At 52.0% G+C, this 21357-nt stretch overlaps 1 protein-coding gene across 3 annotated transcripts in view; it reads left to right on the top strand.

The window, feature by feature from the left end:
• LOC144784230 (uncharacterized) overlaps nucleotides 1–21357 on the top strand; it is a 1557451-nt gene that overhangs the window by 618234 nt on the left and 917860 nt on the right. For all 3 annotated transcript variants that reach the window (XM_078662879.1, XM_078662880.1, XM_078662881.1), the window contains one exon: nucleotides 10889–10999. In XM_078662879.1, the coding sequence (XP_078519005.1) occupies nucleotides 10889–10999 (111 nt within the window). The remainder of the gene's footprint in view (nucleotides 1–10888; nucleotides 11000–21357) is intronic.

The following is a 21357-nucleotide window of genomic DNA, read 5'->3' as shown; positions in this document are numbered from 1 at the left end:
GGCAGCTAGTTGTTCTCCGAACCCCGAGAGGCTCCCCTGTTGGCCCTCGTTCTCCTGAGCCTGTGAGGCTCAACCCCTGCATCTTGCTTCCCGAGCCGAGAGGCTCCCCCGGCCCTGAGATGTTTCCGAGTCCCCCGAGAGGGATTCCACCAACCCGCCCCCCCCCCCGTTATCCATGAGCCCGAGAGGCTCCAGGGCAGCCAGTTTGTTCCGAGCCTGCGAGGCTCCAACGTGTTGGCCCCATCCTTGCTCTACAGCTGCCCAGCACTTCGTGGGTGGCTGCCATGTGTAGGTTTATTGATCTGACTACCTACAGCTTGTCCTGAACATCGTGACATTGGGCGTCCTAGCCCCAGAAAGGCCAGTTGGCCTGTTGAAAGTTATTGGCTAATGTTAATGTGATTCCTGAAGGGTTATTCTGTGTTGACGTTACGTTGTGCTTTGTCATTCCTTCCTTCCTGAATGTCCTAGGTCTCATATATGTGGCTTATGGTTATAGTGAGTCCTAACGCTAGTTCTATGAAGTCCCTGATTGTTATGCGTTTTAATGCCAGTTCCATCATGTGCATGTTCCTAGCAGTGGCCCCATGGCTCTGTCCTGTACATAGTCCCTTGTAAATTCTGCCCGTGCCCCTGGCACCTTGTAAATTGCGTGTTCATATCTAAGTGTGTTTTTCAATACAAAGGCTATTTTCATATATACCTTGTGTGGAGTTCCTTTTGTGGGGGGCCCTGGAGGTTGTTGCTGGTGGGTGCGTGCGCAAATGCTTTACACATCGCCTCCGAGATAGGCCTGACTGCTCGTGCCAAGCTACCAAGGGGGTGAGCAGGGGTTGTCTTGGCGGGTGACTTCCTTACCCTAACTAGGAATGGGGATTTCTGCCTGGCCTTGGCGCAAGCCTTGGCCAACCAGGGATCCCATTTCTAACATTGTTGGCTAGCGGTGGGATTTGGACTTGTGTTTGCGCAGTACCACAGCGATAACTGGCCTCACTACAAAACTCTGCATTTTAGATGGTCGCAAAGAAAAGGGATTATTGTTTCAAGTTTGCTAAAAAATATCTGTTTCTGTGGAAAATGTGGTTCTGGTGCACTGTGAGTTAGGTGTCCCTAGCTCGGGATGGTAGATCGTCCCCCTAAGTGCAATGTGTTTCTGGATTCACCAGAAGGGTGGGATCCAGTGGTGGCAGCGAAATTGTGTCCAATGTGTGTGGTCCCTGTCCCTTCCCTAGAGTAATGGTACCTGTGCCACATGGGTCAGGTTGAGGAATCAGGGGCGGTAGAAACTCTCTTACCAGTCCGGGGGAGGGTGTGTGGATGAATGTTGAGGTGGGCTGAATAATGGAGTGTAAGTTCTCTGAGATGGGGAGCTTGCTGAATAATGGAGTGTAAGTTCTCAGAGACGGGGAGCTTGCTGAATGCTTGGGTGTAAGTTCTTCGAGATAAGGAGCCTGCTGAATGAATGTTAAGTTGTATCCCGGACAAGGAAGCCCTGCTGACTGGGTCGCGGCTTGCCTTGGGGAGAGCTGAACACTGAGCCCTGCTGACGTTGTCGCGGCTCATCTTGCTGAACGAATGTTAAGTTGTATCCCGGACAAGGAAGCCCTGCTGATTGGATCGCGGCTTGCCTTGGGGAGAGCTGAACTCTGAGCCCTGCTGACGTGGTCGCGGCTCATCCTAGTACAAGAGGGAACTCCTGCCTGAAGAGGAGGAACCGGGTAAGCTGTATGGGGTATTGACCTGCAGTGGTTGCCTGCCTGCTGAAGGAGGAGAGAAAGTCTTAGATTTTATTTTCATCTTGTAGAAGTCCTGGTGCGCCAGGCATCTGGCCGAAGGGTACTGCCCGCGGTTGGGGAGCCAGTAGTCGGTGTTTCCGGATCTGGACGGCAGGGCGACTGTAGCCAGTGTCCTGGCCGGTTTGTCTTCTAGATGTACTCCTAGGGGCACAGGTGAGGCTTCTCCCAAGGGGGAGACCCTGTGTTTCCCAGAAGGGGCGGTACGGGCCTAGCAGGGATCCTTAGGGTTCTTGGCTGAGTGTTGCGGTACAGCCCTGAGAGCAGGTGGGGCCCACCTTAAGTGGAAGGACCCTGTTCTACATGGGAGGGTGCAGAACTGGAAGGGGGTCAGAGGGATTCTGACCCCTGGGCATCCTGTGAAATTAGGTCCCAGGTGGTAGACCAGTGGAGGGAGAGAGTTCCGAGACTGGTGAGAGAAGGTGTTCTGGAGGGTGCTTCTCCTGGGAGAGCACGGAACCTCAGAAGTAGAGGTAGGGTGGGGCGAGCTTGCCCGTGACCTCTGGCCAACCTGAGGGTGCGGACCCTAGGTGGAAGAGAAAGTGGTAAAGTGGAACTACACGGAGAAAGGGAGTGGAGAATGGCTGTCGTGTGCCAGTGGTTACCACCCCCCACTCTGGCTTGGCAGGGACCAGCGGTATCTGGGTGGCCTAGGGCCTGGTCCTAGCCGTGGACAACTAAGGAGTGCCAGTGAGGTAGCCTAGTTGGGCCTGTTTTTTTTATTAGTATGTGCTTGTCTTATAGATCAACGTGGCGTAGAACTGGAGGGTGTCCCTGCAGTGCGGGCCCGCGTCCATGTTCTCTCGCCCAAAGCAGGGAAGTCCATCCCGGTGGTGATTGGCCTACCCTGCGTTTTGGCTGGAAGGGGGTAGTGTTGGACTTGGCCCTTCTGGCAGGTCCACCCCTGAAGTTTTTGCATGTTATATGTGACCTGGGGTTGGTGATTCCCACTCTGAGTGCGTGTAGATGAGAGAGGCTTGCCCTCCCATAGGAATGCATGGGGAATGTGTGTGTCCCTGATAGTTCCTGGTGCGTGGGGGGTACAGGCTCGAGTCTGGTATGTGTGGACTCGTGTGATCAAATGCTGCAAGATGATGTATGCGGCGTGTGTGTGTCTAAAATGGAAGTGCCACTTCTAGACATGGGTGTGTGTGTGCAGTAGGTGTGCTGGCGCGTGATTGGCTGAAGCCGGCTGGGGAGCCTGGCTCCAGGAGTCTGTGTGGGTCTGCCCCGGTGGTGAATGGAGAGATTAACATGCTGATGTGAGGGAGGGGCTGCGCCTGTATCCTGTGTGGGGCTGGGCTTTCCCCCACAATGCGGCTCCACCCCCCTGGGGTGCGTCTGACGACCCTAGCCTGACTGATGATTGGAAAGGGTGGGTGGGGAAAACAAGATACACCCAAAACCAGGTGTGACTAGTTTCTCCCCCACCCAGCACCTTTAGACAAAGGAATTTCATGTATAAAAAGAGGCTGTGACCTCTACCAAATCGTTCTTGTTCCCAACTTGAATCTGCCAGGGGCGTGCTGCTGCTTGGGCTCAGGGTATGGCTTGCCTCCCTGGGCCCTGCCCAGCTCCTGGACTTCTGCTGGCCTTTCCCTTCTAGGAGCTGCTGTGCTCCACCTGAGGTCCTGGACTCGTTATGGACTTTGCTGCTTTCTGTGAATCTAGCGCTTGGGGAGCGCTTTATCCTGCTTGTAGCGCTGGGAGCGCTCTATTTTCCCTGATAGCGCTGGGAGCGCTGTACTTCTGTCCTAGCGCTTGTGGAGCGCTATATATCTGTGTGCCTAGCGCTTGGGAGCGCTGTTCTTACCAAGCCGGTGCCCACCCGGCATTTGCCCCGTTCTTGTAAAGCGCCCCGGGCCCCCAGAGAGGGCCTTCCTCGTTTTATTTGTTATTTGCGAGGGAGCCTACGCCTCGTCATTTCCCCGGAGTTCACCGCCGCTGGCCCGGGACCCCTCGTGATGTCTGCCCCGGGCCGCGCTGTGAGTGGCTGCCAGCCCGGGATTCCCTAGTGACGCCTTCCCCGGGGCCGCGCCGTGATTGGCTGCTGGCCCGGGATTTCCTAGTGACGCCTTCCCCGTGCCGCGCCGTGATTGGCTGCCAGCCCGAGGACTTTGAAGTCCGGCCCCCCGAAGGAGCGAGAAAGCAGGTAGCGGCGGGAGCCTACTCCGCGCTCCTGCGTTGCCCCGAGATGCCGCCGACCCCCCCCCCCCCCCCCCCCCCCCCCCGGGGCTCCCGAGAGTGAGGGAGAGCCCCGGAGAGCGAGAGGAGGCCGACGGAGAAGGAGAGACCGGCGTACCAGAACCGGTGAGTGCTGCAGCGAGAGGGGGAGAGGAGGGACGTCGAGGCACATTGCCGGTGCCCGCCCCTCCCCTCCAGTGAATCCTTTGTTGTGCTTCTAGGCCCGTGGGGCCCCCAGGGATGTCGAGTCCCCCGAGAGGGACTCCACCTACCGCCAATTGCTCTCGAGCCCCGAGAGGCTCTAGCGCTAGGTTGTTCTTCGAGCCCGAGAGGCTCCAGGCGTCCCTATTGTTCTAAGGAGCCCTAGAGGCTCCAGGGCAGCCAGTTGTTCTCCGAGCCCTGAGAGGCTCCCCTGTTGGCCCTCGTTCTCCTGAGCCTGCGAGGCTCAACCCCTGCATCTTGCTTCCCGAGCCGAGAGGCTCCCCCGGCCCTAAGATGTTTCCGAGTCCCCCGAGAGGGATTCCACCAACCCCCCCCCCCCCCTTCCCCTTATCCATGAGCCCGAGAGGCTCCAGGGCAGCCAGTTTGTTCCGAGCCTGCGAGGCTCCAACGTGTTGGCCCCATCCTTGCTCTACAGCTGCCCAGCACTTCGTGGGCAGCTGCCACGTGTAGGTTTATTGATCTGATTACCTACAGCTTGTCCTGAACATCGTGACATTGGGCGTCCTAGCCCCAGAAAGGCCAGTTGGCCTGTTGAAAGTTATTGGCTAATGTTAATGTGATTCCTGAAGGGTTATTCTGTGTTGACGTTACGTTATGTGCTTTGTCATTCCTTCCTTCCTGAATGTCCTAGGTCTCATGTATGTGGCTTATGGTTATAGTGAGTCCTAACGCTAGTTCTATGAAGTCCCTGATTGTTATTTGTTTTAATGCCTGTTCCATCATGTGCATGTTCCTAGCAGTGGCCCCATGGCTCTGTCCTGTACATAGTCCCTTGTAAATTCTGCCCGTGCCCCTGGCACCTTGTAAATAGCGTGTTCAGATCTAAGTGTGTTTTTCAATACAAAGGCTATTTTCATATATACCTTGTGCGGAGTTCCTTTTGTGGGGGGCCCAGGAGGTTGTTGCTGGTGGGAGCGTGCGCAAATGCTTTACACATCGCATCCGAGATAGGCCTGACTGCTCGTGCCAAGCTACCAAGGGGGTGAGCAGGGGTTGTCTTGGCGGGTGACTTCCTTACCCTAACTAGGAATGGGGATTTCTGCCTGGCCTTGGCGCAAGCCTTGGCCAACCAGGGATCCCATTTCTAACAGTACCCATAGAGTGTATTGGGATGATGGGCTCCTTTATTCAGAGGCTAGAGACACCAAGCCTGGTGCTACCAGGAGGTTGGTTATACCTCTGCAATTTAGGGGCTTCCTTCTCACCTTGGCCCATGATATTCCTTTAGCAGGACACTTAGTCCAGAACAAGACTTGGGACAGGCTTGTCCCTCACTTTCACTGGCCTCACATGTCAGAGGATACTAAGGAGTTTTGTCGCTCCTGTGACACCTGCCAAGCCAGTGGCAAGTCAGGTGGTACCACAAAGGCAACCTTATACCACTACCTGTGGTGGGGGTGCCCTTTGAAAGAGTTGGGATAGACATTGTTGCACCAATGGATCCCCCAACAGCATCTGGGCACAGATTTACCCTGGTGGTAGTGGATCATGCCACCAGGTACCCAGAGGCAATTCCCCTGAGGACCACAACAGCTCCTGTTGTGGCAAGGGCCCTGCTTGGAGTATTCTCCAGAGTGGGCTTTCCAAAGGAGGTCCTTTCAGACAGAGGTACCAACTTCATGTCTGGATATTTAAAAGCAATGTGGAATGAGTGTGGAGTAAACTATAAGTTTACCACACCCTACCATCCACAGTGCAATGGGCTTGTTGAAAGGTTCAACAAGACCCTAAAGGGAATGATAAAAGGGTTACCTGAAAAGCTTAGGCAAAGATGGGACATCCTTTTACCCTGCTTGCTCTTTGCTTACAGAGAGGTCCCACAGAAGGGCGTTGGCTACAGCCCTTCTGAACTTTTGTTTGGCCACCCTGTAAGGGGTCCTTTGTGTCTTGTGAAGGAAGCATGGGAGTTACCTCTCAAAAAGCCTAAACTTGATATTATGGACTATGTACTTGGTCTCCGCTCCAGGATGGCTGAATACATGGAGAGAGCATCCAAAAACCTGGAGGCCAGCCAAGAATTACAGAAAGCTTGGCATGACCAAAAGACTGTTCTGACTGAGTACCAGCCAGGGCAGAAGGTGTGGGTGTTGGAGCCAGTGGCCCCAGCAGCTCTCCAAGACAAATGGTCTGGACCCCACACCATACTGGAGAAAAAGGGAGAGGTCACCTACTTGGTGGACCTTGGCACCCCTAGGAGCCCCCACAGGGTGCTCCATGTAAACAGATTGAAGGCATATGTGGACAGGGCAGACATGGGTTTACTCATGGCAACAGATGGGGAACAGGAAGAAGAGAGTGACCCTCTCCCAGACCTGTTATCCCAAAACCCTGATGATGGTGCAGTGGATGGAGTAGCCTTGGCAGGCAGCCTCTCTGACCAGCAGCAATGGGACTACAGACAAGTGTTGCAGGCTCATAGACATATGTTTTCTCTAACACCCAGTCAAACTAACTGGTGCACCCATGAGGTGGACACTGGTGACAGTCTGCCTGTGAAGAATAAAATCTACAGGCAACCTGACCATGTCAGGGATTGTATAAAGGCTGAGGTGCAGAAAATGCTTGAACTTGGAGTGATTGAGCCATCAGAGAGCCCCTGGGCCAGCCCAGTAGTCCTCGTGCCAAAACCTCAAACCAAAGATGGAAAGAGAAAAATGAGGTTCTGTGTGGACTATAGAGGTCTCATTGCTGTCACTAGGACAGATGCTCATCCTATTCCAAGGGCAGATGAGCTCATAAATAAATTGGCTTCTGCCAAATTTCTGAGCACATTTGACTTGACAGCTGGCTATTGGCAAATCAGGTTAGCTGAGGAGTCTAAAGCCAAGACAGCATTCTCAACCCCCAGTGGACATTATCAGTTTGTGGTGATGCCCTTTGGTTTGAAGAATGCACCTGCCACTTTCCAAAGGTTGGTGAACCAAGTCCTTGCTGGGTTGGATGACTTTTGTGCAGCTAATCTAGATGATATGGCTGTCTTTAGTTCCACCTGGGAGGATCACCTGATCCACCTGAAAAAGGTTCTGGAGGCCTGCAAAAGGCAGGCCTGACTATCAAGGCCACAAAGTGCCAGATAGGGCAGAGTAAGGTTTTGTACCTGGGCCACCTAGTAGGTGGGGGTCAGGTTCAACCACTGGAGAGCAAGATCCAGACCATACAGGACTGGGCTCCTCCAACTACCCAGACACAAGTCAGAGCCTTCTTGGGCCTGACTGGGTATTACAGTAAATTTGTAAAGAACTATGGGTCCATTGTGACTCCATTAAATGATCTGACATCCAAGAAGATGCCCAAAAAGGTTCAGTGGACAGTTAGCTGTCAAAAGGCATTTGATGACCTAAAGAAGGCCATGTGCTCTGCACCTATCCTGAAGAGTCCTGACTACTCCAAAGAGTTCATTGTCCAAACATATGCTTCTGAGTTGGGGGTGGGAGCTGTGCTTTCCCAACTTAATGTAGATGGCCAAGACCAGCCCATTGCTTTCAATAGCAGAAGGCTGACCCCTAGAGAGAAACGTTGGTCAGCCATTGAGAGGGAGGCCTTTGCTGTGGTTTGGGCCCTGAAGAAGTTGAGACCATACTTGTTTGGCACTCACTTCCTAATTCAGACAGACCATAAGCCCCTCTTGTGGCTAAATCAGATGAAGGGTGAACATCCCAATCAGGTGGTCCATTTCCCTACAGGGGATGGACTTTACAGTGGAGCACAGACCAGGGACTGACAATGGCAATGCAGATGGTCTCTCCAGGTATTTCCACTTAGAACATGAAGACTTATCTGGCCAAGGTTAAGTTTAATGTCCCTGCATTTGGGGGGGGGGGGGTTTATGTAGGAGAGTAGGGTCTGCTTTCCTAATGTCACCCCAATTTTTGCTTTTTGCTTCACTGGTTTTCGACATAATGTGGCTGTGGGCCTGCTAATCAGACCCACAGCCTGCTGTTCTCTCTCTACATTCACAGACATGTACTTTAGGTACATCACCAATTTGGTACTGGACACCTTATCAGCCCCTGTACAGTGTACTATAGGTACCCAGGGCATAGGTGCATCCAAGGCCTACCAGGGGCGGCAGCATATCTTTTGCCACCCCTGGCTGGCCATTCAAATCGACACAACTGGCTGATCACTCAGCTGGGGCAAGGTGTTGTACTCACCCCTTGCTTAGATATAGTATACCTGTATCTAAACCTATATCTGGACATATCAGTCACTCCTATGGCAGGCCTTAACAATCCTGGAGGCAGAGTGCTTGGTTTTATGTGAGGTGGTGCTCTAGCATGAGCTGAGCCTGTCTGCAGCTTTCGGAACCATTTCCTTATAGCTGTTCCAGGGTATTGCCATACCATATACTCTTAAGTGCATTATAATCCTCGCGGGTATTGCTAACTTTGGTTTGGCTTTATCAAAACATGTCGTGTATGGTGTCATACACTTTGGAATACTACCCCCTCGCCAATTCAGGCGACGGGGGTAGCATTCCACCCTTCTAGAGGGAGAAAACATGTTACTTTTCTTAAACGCGGTTAAATCTAACCAAAGCCTCAGCATCACAAAATGGATGCTGCTGCCACAGACACAAGTCTGGCCTCCTGCTGCTGACCGAAACTTGGCAGGGGAGGCCTGGACAAAGGGTTTCCTGTCACAGGGAGGTGCTACACCACCCCAGACAGGAGATAGTGGATTGGGGCAGGGAGGGCTGAAAGAAACTAGACACTGCATGGGGCACACAAGGTGTCCCATGCAAAATCCAGTCAAACCGGTTCTGGGGCACTCCAGCCCCAGCTCTGGCGCGAAACTGGACAAAGGAAAAGGGGTGTCATCACCCCCTTCCTGGGTCCCACCCATAGGAGGGACCTAGCTGGTAATCCAGCCCCTTGATTTGGAATAAAGGTAGGAGCTGGGCCCAGGAGCATTAGATTATCCTGACTGAAACTTTGATACAGAACTCTGGACCCTTCGACATCCCACTCGACGTGGAAGACTGAAGAATCTCCCTTGTGGTCAAGGAGTGACCACCCTGTGCAAACAGGCACCATCCAGCGCCCAACGGTTTGCTTTGTTGCAGTTCCCGCCGGAATTCGAGCGACAGGTATCGACAAGACCCAGCTTACCTGACTTGTAACAGCCCAATCCACAGTCCCAGCGAATCTGAGACCCGTGGAGGCGACGTGAAGCGTGGAGCCGGCCATCTTGGAAAAACTACGAAGTGCTGACCGTGCAGCTCCCGAGGCACCCTCGAAGCTGTGCATTGGGGTTTGATAAGCCCCAGCCCCGAGCAGCTCGTGCACAGAAGATATCCCCTCCACACTCACCGAGTGCTGCGTGGGGCCCTTTTGCATTTTCCTGCTCGACGCGTTGGTCCGGTCGCTTGCCTGTTGGCTAGTGGCCCCAGTACCGACGAACCTTTGAATTTGCTCTGCTAGTCTGGTTGCTCCAGACTGGCCCTCGCTCCCCTAAAAAGGAGCAACCTCTCTGACTTTGCTAGTCCGATCCTGCGTGGGTTGCATTTGCCAAGGCCTGTTAACTCCGATCCGGAAGCCGACACCGCCGACAGCGAAAATCTTCGTGGGACAGCTCGTTATCCACTCCTGGACATCCCCGATGCCCTAGAGTCCACGTGGCAGCGGAGACAAGCTTCTCGACAACCACCTGATTGCGCCTGACATTGCCTAGTTCCTTCCTGGTCCCGTCCTGGTCACTTCTGAGTGACCCAGACTCTGTCCCCTCTGCTTTCAGGTACTCTACATCTTCGATCCACCCTTGGATCCAACCGGACTCTTCTCTCCTGGCCGCCTGTAGCATCTTCATCTCCAGGCTCCATAGATCTCCACGACGAAACCCGACACACTTTGGCACCTATGCACCCGCTTCCTGTGGGTGAGGTAACCATCTAACACAGGTGCTCCTGTAGTGGTTTACACCTCTAGTGTCCTAGTTTAAAGTGTGGTAATTCTATTCCAGTCGGAAGCCTTCCAAAACAGTAACTTTCTAACTTTTACGCACCATTGACTTTGCATTGGTGCATGCGTGTGCTTTTAGCGCTGCACCCGAATCCCGCGGGCTACTCCCGTCCTAACTGCTGTTAGTCCAGTGTAGTCCCAGCAATTCCCAAGGCCCTAGGCCTTACCATTGTCCGTAAAGTGATACTTATACCACTTATCTAGTATATGGTTTGAGTGGCCACCTGCCCTATCCATAATTGTGCAACTTGTGTATGTTTAACTGTGCTTTTGTTTAAACGCTTGTGCCTCTGCACTCATAAAGAGTACAGAGGATTATTCTAGTAATAAATACATATATTTTTATAATATATAACTTGTGTGGTGTCCTTTCATTTGGTATTACAGGATTGCATATGGTAAAACAGCTGGCTTCACATGCTCTCTTGAGTTAAGCCTAAGACTGCTTAGGTCTATGCTACCCCTAGGATAGCTTGTCTATAAGGTTTACTTACAACCACCACCATTAGGGATTGTTTGGACTGATACAAGGTGCCCACAGAATTGTGGACATCATACATCAGGCCAACTTCTCACACCTAGTTTGTGGAAAGACGTTTTATTATTTCATATCTCATCCTTAAAGTACAGTTGGAAGGCTTGTGATTTGAGAGGGCGTTTGATATTAAGGATATAGTGAGGGATGCAAGTCCAAAGTCTGGTTGTCTGACTCAGGATCTCTTTTTTTAGGACAGGGGCACAAATTGGTGCCGGAAGGGGAGGAAGATGGCGAAGATGATGCAGATGAAGATGGTGGAGTTGATGATGATGATGACGATGATGATGACGGTCTGCCTCCTGGTAATAATCAATTATATCTGCTTTTTTTTTGTCAAATATCTGTTTATTAGCAGAATTTTTATAAAACATTCCAAACAGTCATGGCTGGTAGCCAAATCAACATTCCCACACTGCTGCAATGATCATCTTTTATTGCTCGTAGCAAGCCACTGCCTCAAAGGGAATCCAAAATACTACTAACTTAAAATAAAAAACTCCCTCCCTCTCCCCCCCTATGGTGGAGAAGCAAGAACCGCCTGTTTCCTACCTACTACTCTGCTCCGACTTGTGGAGTACTAGTTGTGTCGTTCCCTCTTTGCTAAGCGTCCTCTGTACTTTCCCTGTTATGGGACTCAAAATTGGAACAGTTGTAACCCTTGTAATGTAGGTGGGCATACTGCCAGCGGGAGCCCCTTTGTAAGCTATGATACTAGAGGCCCCCATTTATATTCAACATTCTTATATTTGTCTCTGAAAATGTCAGACATACGCTCCATCGTAAGTATTTTCCATAAGCGTGAGTGCCATTGTGCCAGCACTAGCGCGTCTTTCTTCTTGCAATTAGCCACTATAGCCTTTTCTGCTGCCCCCATACATGCCCACATAATGGCCTTGTCTGCCTTAGTTTGGTGCTCTAATGAGGTGTCCCTTAGACCCAGGAGGATCATATCTTTGGAACTTGGTACAGGTATCCCAGTATGTCTTTCATTTGGGCCAAAATCTCCCCCCAGAATGGCTTAATAGTTGGGTAAACCCACCATATATGGTGAAAGTCTCCCAGTAGACCGCATCCTCTCCAACAAAGATCTGTGGTGAGAGGAAAGATCTTTTTAAGTTTGGAGGGAATAGGTACCAGTCGATTATATCTGTCTATTTCTGGACTTGTAATACCTACTGTACAAGGACAACACTTCAGTCTTCAAATGATGACCTGTTAATGTAGTACTTCTCCATCACTCATTATTCAAATGATAGAGCTGTGCCAGGGTAAACTGGCAGCAGCTTGCGTCTTCCAAACCACCTCCTACTTTTCCCACCTCGATCCTCTTTGTTGGAGCACTGTGCATGGGCAAAAGCTTTGTGTTTCACAAGGGTTTTTGCACCATCGTTTTGCACCACTGTGCCATTATTTGTTGTTATCGATGAAAGTTCTCATAGTGTACCTTCCAGAAGAGTTTGTGCATACTTGTCTGGGGTCTTACAAATTACTTTCGAGCACCTTTATTACTGCACTTCTGCTAAATTTAATGTGCAAAAATGGTTTAATTGGGACTCATGACGATCTGTCCGGAGTCCAACATGGCTCGGCTGGCCTCTTGCTTTAGGGACAATCTGCTGAAGGAAGGGGAACATCCACCGCAATGTGACCTTGGTGCTGTTGCCCCCTGTCGGCCCTCTCATCCCATGCCTGCCGCTTCTGGAGGAACAAGGTCTCCAGATGTCATCAAGGATCCGGAATGCCGACGATCTTCCCTACGGTGGCCTCTCCCGCTTGCCAGCTTCATGAGTGACGAACCTCTGCCTACGGCCGGTGAGCCAAATCTCCGAAGACCTGTGGAGTCCAGAGGCCAACACACAGCTGGAGAGTCCGTCCCCTCCCCTCCGCCCTGGAGGACCGACATCTCGCCAGTGGCCATTAGGGAGGGCCCTGCCTTTCTGCGCCATTTGGTTTCCCTAGCCATCTTGCAGTACTCTGCTCTGGATCTGCCTGGACCCCAGCTACCCGCTGTGGGATTGTCCGACCCAGGGGCTGCCTGCTGTGAGAGGATCGAGACCCCGGTTACCACTGAAGAACCCGGGACCCTGATGAACCATGCAGCGACCTCCTCGTATTATCGGAGACCAGTCCCGGTGAGTCCTTCCCACCTGTCCCGCTCACTGCCTGGCTTGATTCCTGGATGTTGGGCGGCCTTGGGTGGGGTCCACTTGAGTGACTGCAAGGTCCAGGGAGTGGGGCATCACCACTCCCTTAAGGGCTGGTGTGCACCTGACTCCCGCTTGGTCCCAGTTCGCCTGCTCTCAACATATCTTGGGGACTGAGGCAGACTCTTGGCCCACAGCAGCCTCACCCCTGCGACCTCAGGCACTCAGCCTTCTGCTAGCCTACCTGGGGGTGGCCGTTTGTACGTGCCCAACCTGGGCTGGTTCCCTGCTGTTTCTCCTTTGAGGGGTGGGGCCAAATCCATCCCTGCTCGGCCCGCTGTAGCCTTGACACTGCAGACGCCCACCAGACTTGCCCGCTGCTGCCTAAACCCCGCGACCTTCTGCGGCCTCCTGCCCCTGTGCCTCTTTGGGCTCTGATTCCAGCCGATGCGGGTTCTGGAAGCCGCCTCATCTGATCCGGGGTGGGCCCGAGCGGAGCTTTACCATGGCCTACACACGGATCTACAGTGGCCTGGTTATGTCGAACCTGACCCTAAAATAGCGGCCGCATCTGCCTTAATTTTTCCTTGGCGGCCTAAATGGTAGCCCCAACTCCTTCTCTGGATTGTTTTTTACTCACCTCCCATCCCCCTTTTGTACCTCTTCTCTCTAATGGTGACTTATTTTTTAGGTCTCGCGCCTGCGATGCATATGGCGAAGTAACTTATGTATCTAATCAGATGCTGCCAAAACGTTAGACTTCGCCATCTTATTAACTGCACAATCTATATTCTGCCGTATACCAGAACAAATAATTAGTTTGGCGAGTGTGACAGGTAAATGACATTGTCTTCCGCAAAGAAGAAAACAAGCATTTGCAATGCAATAGGTCTCGCAATTGTGAGAGTCTGAGCTATTGGCATTGTAAATCGCAATGCCTTTTATTTATGTGTTGGTTTTCAAAACATAAATAAAAGGCATTGTCATTTATAATACCAATAGCTTAAACTCTCGCAAATGCGAGACCTATTGCATTGCAAATGCTTGTCTACTTCTTGCCTATGAAACTGTAGCCCATGTATCTATTCTTACCTATAATGGCAACCATTTTTTACTCCCCTACCCGCTTCTCTTACCTCTGGCCTCTAGTGGGGACATGTTCCTCCGCTTCTTGACTGTGCAACTGTAGCTCATGTATCTATTCTTAACTGTTTCTCCTGAACGCGGAGACTTGAGCAACATGTCTGACACCCGGTGGAGCTGCCAGACGGCTATAGAGGAGATTGGCCCTGGTTTCCCCCTCGACCTTCACCTACCCAGCCGGACATTGGGCACAGTTCTTCCTTGTCTCCTGATATGGCTCCTTCCTCCCCATCCTCCTAAGAATTCCTGCAATTGTTTTTGTTTACTGTACCTTACTATGCTATTGTAACTGATGTAACTTTAACGCAACGATCCTCTGGTAAAGCGCTCTGATACTTCCGGGTCCAGCCAGCGCTATATACATTTTTTAAATCATTTCAAATCAATACTATCTTTCCTGAACGCTGAGACCTGTGCAACATGGCTGATGCCCGGTGGAGCTGCTAGACGGCTATAGAGGAGATTGGCCTTGGTTTCCCTCTCGACCGTCACCTACCCAGCTGGACATTGGACACAGTTCCTCCTCGTCTCTTTCCTACAAATTCTCGCAATATTGTTTTTGTTTACGGTACCCTACTTTGCTCTTGTAACTCATGTAACCTGTAACACAACGATCCTAAATGTAAAGCGTTCTGATACCCTCTGGGGTCTAGTTCGCGCTATATAAAACTTTATGTGAAAAAAAGATAAAACACAAATTGTTGCAGCGCCAAATTATTCAGTAACCATGCAAATCTTGTCCCATCCCTAGTTATTATATCTGAAAGAGACTATTAGTTATAGATTCCTTACCTTAGAATTACCCCCAGGCGTCCGACTGGATCGAGAGAATTTTTCTTCAGCAATACCCCTGCATAACGGTAAGTGGTGTAGGTCGACTCTGCATCTGCTGTCTGCATTGGGGTCGCCAGGATGACATTGCGGTGCCTACTTGGATGCCGCCCTGGCACGCTGACATAAGTTCTTTCTTGTTCTGTACCAGCCTAGCACAGATCCGTAGAGAGCTTTCCCAATAGTAATTTTTTGACTAAACTTTTTCGACTTTTGTCAACGTCTTTTTTTTGAGTCTTTGACTCCTTGTGCGCGAGAGATGTCTCATTTTCTGACCGGATTCATGCCTTGTGACTCCTGTCACAAGCTGATGTCCATGACGGATCGCACCTCATGCTCCTCTGGTGCCTGGAGCGCGACCATGATCCATAGTCGCGCTGCGACTGTGGGGCCATGAATCCGAAGTCTTTGCGGGAGCGGTCCCGAAAGCTTTTGGAGGCCCGGCAGTCGGCTCCGCGTCGCTCCCTGTCTCCTTCGAAGGGAAGGTCTCAAGACATGTCTCGGAGCCACCAGACCTCGTCCAAGTCTTTGCACTCTTCAGGTAAGTCGAAGCACAAGAAGAAGGCGAAGAAGCACCGTCACTCTTCGCCTTTCCCTGTCTGTTGACTGACGCGGTCAGGACCCGGAGCTTCGTCGCTCTAAGGCACGTCTCCAGTGCCTGACTCAGGGACGACTGCACGCTTCCCCCGTTTCAGGGAGCCGGTTCGTCCCCTGCCCAGCTTCACACATTCTACGAAGCCCTCTACCGTGTATATGGGCAGCCTGACTCTGCTGGTGTGCCTTGGGGACCCGCAGCCCCGTTTGGGGGCCTTTGGCCTTTGATGCCGGTGGCTCCAGCACCGGAGGGCCCCCGTGGATCCAGGCCTGGATCCGATCGACACCGACCTTACTCAACCTTCCCTGGCGCCGACCGTGCCCCCGGCAGATGCTGTCCGCTTCCTCATCCCTGAGATGGAGCCGGATTGGTATTGGCCGACTTCAAATATACCGGATGGTACTTTTGTTCCCTTGTTAATCCGGGGTGTTCCCCATCTCCCTGAGGGTGGTGATGACGACTGGGAGGGGTTGGGGGGGCGTGGCTAAGGTGCCGATGAGGACAGTCTCGTGAGGTGGGAACTCCGCGCCGACCCCGACACCTACCCTGGTTTGGGAGCCAGTAACGCTCCTCAAACTGACCAGAACAGAGTCGGGATGTGCTGAGAACTGATGCGGGCGATCCTTAGCAGGGCAACCGCATCTCCGAGGGCTGGTGACCGAGTGGATGGTTGAGTCCGGCCCGAGAAGACCCAAGATGGCGCCGGTGGAAACTGTGCAGAGTTGGTGACGATGCAGTGAGCGGGGCCGAGACGGCGGAATTGAAGCGTCTGGGGTCCTTCGGAGAGCAGCGGGGGGCCGTGCAAAACAGCTGAGGAGGCACTCACAGGGCAGCGAGGATTGAGGAAGCTGCTCTGCCCCTGGGAACTTCTGGTAACGCTGTGGTAGTAACGGAGGAGGCATACAAGCAGTGAGGTGATCTGCGGCGCTTACTGCGGGCGGATACCTGCTGGGATTTAGCTGGGATCACTCTTACCTAGCGCCCAGGACTGAGAGGCATACTAAAGGGCTGGCTAGAGGCTCAGGCCACCATTTTGGGAGATGCGCTGAGCGGGGGAGTTGCTAACAGTGGGGACATCGACGCTCATTCATGCCGGCCCCCGGATCAGGTGCACCACATCAATCATTCCAAAGGTGCCAGTGCTGAAGGTGGTGCCTTTGCAGGAGCGGGTCTTGCGGCTGTGGGGCTATGTGTTCGCACCGGTATTGGACGGTGGAGGTCAGGGCAGTGGAGCAGCCCATGGGAGTGATGCAGGGCAGGGAGGGGACCCTCCGACTCAGAGGATTGGGCCTGCGGTCTAGGCTAAGGGCACGGCGGGGGACCCTGCTCGCCGCCATGGTTGTGCCGCGGCCATAGTCAGTTGAAGCTGAAATCTGGGCAAAGTACTCCCGAAGTGGTGACCCGGCTCTGGGATTAATGCCTGCGGGAGGGCACGGAAAGCATGGACGCAGTGGAAGGCTGGTGACTGCTTGGTGTTGCGCCCCCGCTCCTGGACTGCGCTGAGAGAGCTGGGTGTGCCCTGAGTGGGGAGTGCCAGCATCGGAACGAAGTTCTTCCCGTCTCCGGTGTCCGGTGATGAAGAATTAAACGGTGGAACCGGGGGCATCTGCGCTTGACGGGTTGGAGGAGCAGCTAGGTTCGTAAGTGAACTATTGCGCAAGCTATCAAAAGTCAGAGGGAGTTTCCCGCGGGGGTTGGGAACCGAGCGGTGAGCGGCCCATCAAGAGGTCTGGGGAGTGTGCGCCCCGTTGTGGCAAGGAACATGCAGTGCCTGCGACTGGCACGAAAGCAGCGAGTGGGCCTTCGGAGGTTCGGCGGGGAAACCACGAGGTAAGCAATGGGGGCGCCCGGAACTGGAGGAAGAAGTGCCTGACCAACGGAAGCAAGATGTAGCAGAATCGCAACCGGAGGGGATGATGCAACAGCAGGTAGATCTTATACTCAAAGCCATCACAGACACCAGGGACACCCTTCAGCAGGATACTGCGCAGCAGATCATGCAAAATTAGCAGATTGTGTGAAACAAACAGAAACCCAGTTGGAGATCCTGGAGCCAGCTCAAAAGGCGTACGAAGCTCAGAAGGGAGATGTTACTCGACGTCTGAAAGCCCTAGAGCCGATGGACGAAGATGCTGAAGGGTGGAACAGGAGGAATAATGTGCAGGTGGTAGGACTGCCATAAGGCGTGGAAGGGGCCAGCATGGAGGACTATCTGGCTAAGGACTGAAGTTGCCCCTGAGGGCTTGACCCCCTTCTACACTGTGGAGAGAGCGCATAGGGTGCCGGCCCGACCACTGGCGCCTGGGAGGCCACCCAGACCTGTGGTGGCGCGTTTACTCCATTACAAAGACAGAGACCTGCATCTGAATAAGCCTCAAACCCTGGGCCCCTTCAAAGTGGATAATAACAATGTGACATTGTTCCCTAATTACACGTTCGAGGTGCAGCGCCACAGAGCAACAGATTCTGAGAAGGGATCGGCAGGGATGGCTACCGAAGAATCAGACACGGCGAGTGTTGCAATGCCACCTGTTACACCTGGGACTGCCGACGAGATCGTTGATGCGTAATACAGTAAGACTTTTCCAAGGAACTTGAGGGTGGTCTTGATTAGCGCTAGCCCCCTCTCCACTGTGGGTGCAGCCAAGATATTGGTCAGCGGAGGGTGGGGGCGTGTCTAGGAATGTGGCTCACTCAAACTGGGGTGCTCCAGTAGAAGCGGAGGCTTTATCATGAGTGGGGTATGGCCCAAGACACTGGAAGTACTGTGGGCCAGTTTATCTCGGCTCTTAGCCACCCCCCTAATATTATTGTTTGAGTGTTCTTTGGTAGCTACTAGGGAGGCAATGGAGTTGATAGTTTGGATGGGTACTAGATTGTTAGAGCCTGTTCTGGGGTAGGGTTGTTGGGGTATTTTGTGGGTTTTGTTTGGGGAAGTAGGGGCCACCGTTGTCCGCAAGAAATGTACAGGTACTCCTCAGATTTGATGATCAATATGGGGACGCTACTTAACTTAAAATGTATAACGTGGAATGTAAGAGGGATGCATACAATGTTGAGGTGCCACAGGGTACATGCTTATTTGGTGCCTAGGGGAGTACACATAGCTCTCCTTCAGGAAACCCATAATAATCAGATGGAGGGCAGAGCGCTGCAGCGTAGATGGAGAGGGCAACTGTATTACACAACGTACTTATTGTGGAGTAGAAATCTTCAGGAGTCGAGGTAGGTTGAAGGAAGTAGTTTATTTAAAAGCCAGAGAGAGAAGTGCTAGTTATCCTGCCTCAGCAACCGCCCCGTCTGAATGCCAGGAATCCGGAATCAAGCTGATGTCAGACATGATTCCAGATTCCATGCTCAGTACTCAGCTTTCGCTCGAGGGGCGCTGATATGGATTAGGGCTGGGGTCCCCTTCCAGATGACACAGCAGTTCGCCGACCCAGAAGGGAGATTTGTGGTGGTGTGAGGGCACCTGAATGGTTTGGATGTAACGCTAGGTAGCATATATGCCTCTGATTTGTAGATCAGGTGGCTTTTTTCATCTACCTGTCGGGCAAGCTGGCACCCTATTTGACTGGCCCGGTGATACCGGGAGAGGATTTTAATTCAATAACTGATACTAATATGGTTAGGTCTCATCCACCTCTACCCGAAGCCCCCATACATAGAATTTCCAAAATTAGGAGGCATTGGCAGGATAGCGGGAGCTCGTAGACACGTAGCGGACTCAACACTTGGAGGAACATGACTACTCTTTCTTCTCTGCATTACATGAGCTGCATGTCCATTTGGACGCCATATTATGTACGCCGGACGTACATGCAAAGGTAGGGCACAGTGAATATCTGGCTAGAACAATCTCAGATCATAATCCGTTACTGTTGACGATACGCTGGGTCCAGGAGAGACCTGTGATATCACATGGTGCTTGTGACCGCAAGCGCTGGAAGATCCAGTCTTTCGCACAAACATTGAAATGGGTATCTCGCAATACTTCACAGAGAATGAAGGCACGGCGTCGAATCTAGCGATAGAATGGAATGCTTTAAAATGGTGGTACGGGGACTGTGCATTACTAAAATGTCGGGAGTACGAAAGACGCTAATGTGAGACATTGAATCAGCGGAGCACCATTTGCCAACGGTGGAGAGGGCTCGTCCTGAGAACCCGGGGGCACAGGAGGAAGTATCAGAGGCTAGAGAGGAGGTGGCAGCCCAGGTAGAGCGGTTGCGTTGTTTCGACCACAGAGCATACATAAAGCGAGCACACTGCTGGCCTGGCTGGCCAACCCAGCTCCTAGGGGCATGCCTATTCTAACGTTGACTTCTTCGATAGGAGCGCCGGTGTATACCCAACGAGGGATCAACTTTTTTTTAAGAATATTATACCAAATTTATATAGGAGTAAGCTGTGGGTTACTGGAGACAACATGGAGGTATTTTTGGTGGGTATAGCGTTGCTGCGGCTAGAAAAGGAGCAGGCAGAATAATTAGGTCAGGAGATCACATTAGGAGAAATAAGGTGCAATTAAGAATATGGCGTGTAATAAAACGCCGGGCACAGATGGACTACCTATTGAGTTTTACTCAAGTTATATTGATTTGTTGGCCCCTAGGCTGTCGGCTGTTTATAGAGAAGCACGGAAGGTGGGGCGGTTACCAGCCTCCACTCGAGAGGCTATCATTGTCCTGTTGCTGAAACCTGGGAAAGATTCCTCGCACAAATCGGCTTACCGCCCGTTATCTATGTTAACATCCGACTATAAAATACTGAGTATGATTCTTGCGACCTGGCTCCTTCCATATATGTTGTAGTTGGTCCACTGTGATCAGGCGTGATTTATCCCGACCCGGAATACGGCAACAAACATACGATGTCTCCTCCGCATATTGGATGAAGGCCACAGAGAGAACCCCACCGCTGTGGTACTCTCAGTAGACATTGAGAAAGCATTTGACAGTTTGGAGTGGCTTTATCTGCTTCAAGTTATGCGCGCGTTTGGCCTTAGGGAACCTTTTGTGGGATGGATGGATATTCTTTACAGAGCAGCGACTGCACGGGTGTGGATGGGGGTGGTGGTCTCCTCCCCCTACTTAGTGGGGCGGGAACACGGCAGGGATGCCCGCTCTCACCATTGCTGTTTGCACTGGCCATTGAGCAGTTTGTTGCGCATGCTAGACTAGGACGGCATTACTAGGGATTAGAATTACGCTGGGACATGCAGCACATATCATTATATGCTGACGATCTACTTATTTTTCTGGCCAATACAGAGGAGGCTCTGGAAGGGGAGACTTACTCCGGGCATTTGGTGGGCTCTCTGGGTTGCGGGTGATGAAGTACTGGGTTTTTCGGAACCCAGCGGTGTCAGGGTACATCCTAAGACTTCACGAGTTCTACCTGATTCAGACACAGAAACTCGGAGTCTTCTAGGTGAAGTCAAAGATCGAATTTATTGGCTGCAACCAAGTAACAGGCGTCCTAGAAGTACAACAACACGGTGTGTATATTCTCAGGAGACTGCTCAATCTTACCAAGTCAGGCTTCTCTTTTTATACGAAATATTATGCTTTAGGCAAACATTCCTTACATTTTAGTATACCATTCACATGTTTTCACTACAAAGGAAAAGCAGAGTCATGATGACAAGCCCACATTTCAATTCGTCCAGCCCACAATAAATTATCCGGCAAGACCCAGTATTCTCATCAGATATCGATGGACCCCCAATAAAAACGGGCACCTCCTCATCGTAAAGCAAGTCAGAGAAAAAGAACAGGGACAGGTGTGAGCAAGATTAGGCAGGGTGTGTGTGTGATAAAAAGGTTTATGGTAGGCTGTGCCTTGATGCTATCTCGCTCGGCCACTGGGAAAGGAACTGGCTGGGCAGGTTCGGCCTGGGGCAATGGTTCCAGCTTGCCCAGGTCGCAGAGAAGTCAATTAAGGT

Source organism: Lissotriton helveticus, chromosome 10 (genome assembly GCF_964261635.1).
Source record: "Lissotriton helveticus chromosome 10, aLisHel1.1, whole genome shotgun sequence".
NCBI classification, from domain to species: Eukaryota; Metazoa; Chordata; class Amphibia; order Caudata; family Salamandridae; genus Lissotriton; species Lissotriton helveticus.
Note: the sequence above shows the minus strand (reverse complement) of the source record. Positions and strands in the feature narration are given on the sequence as shown.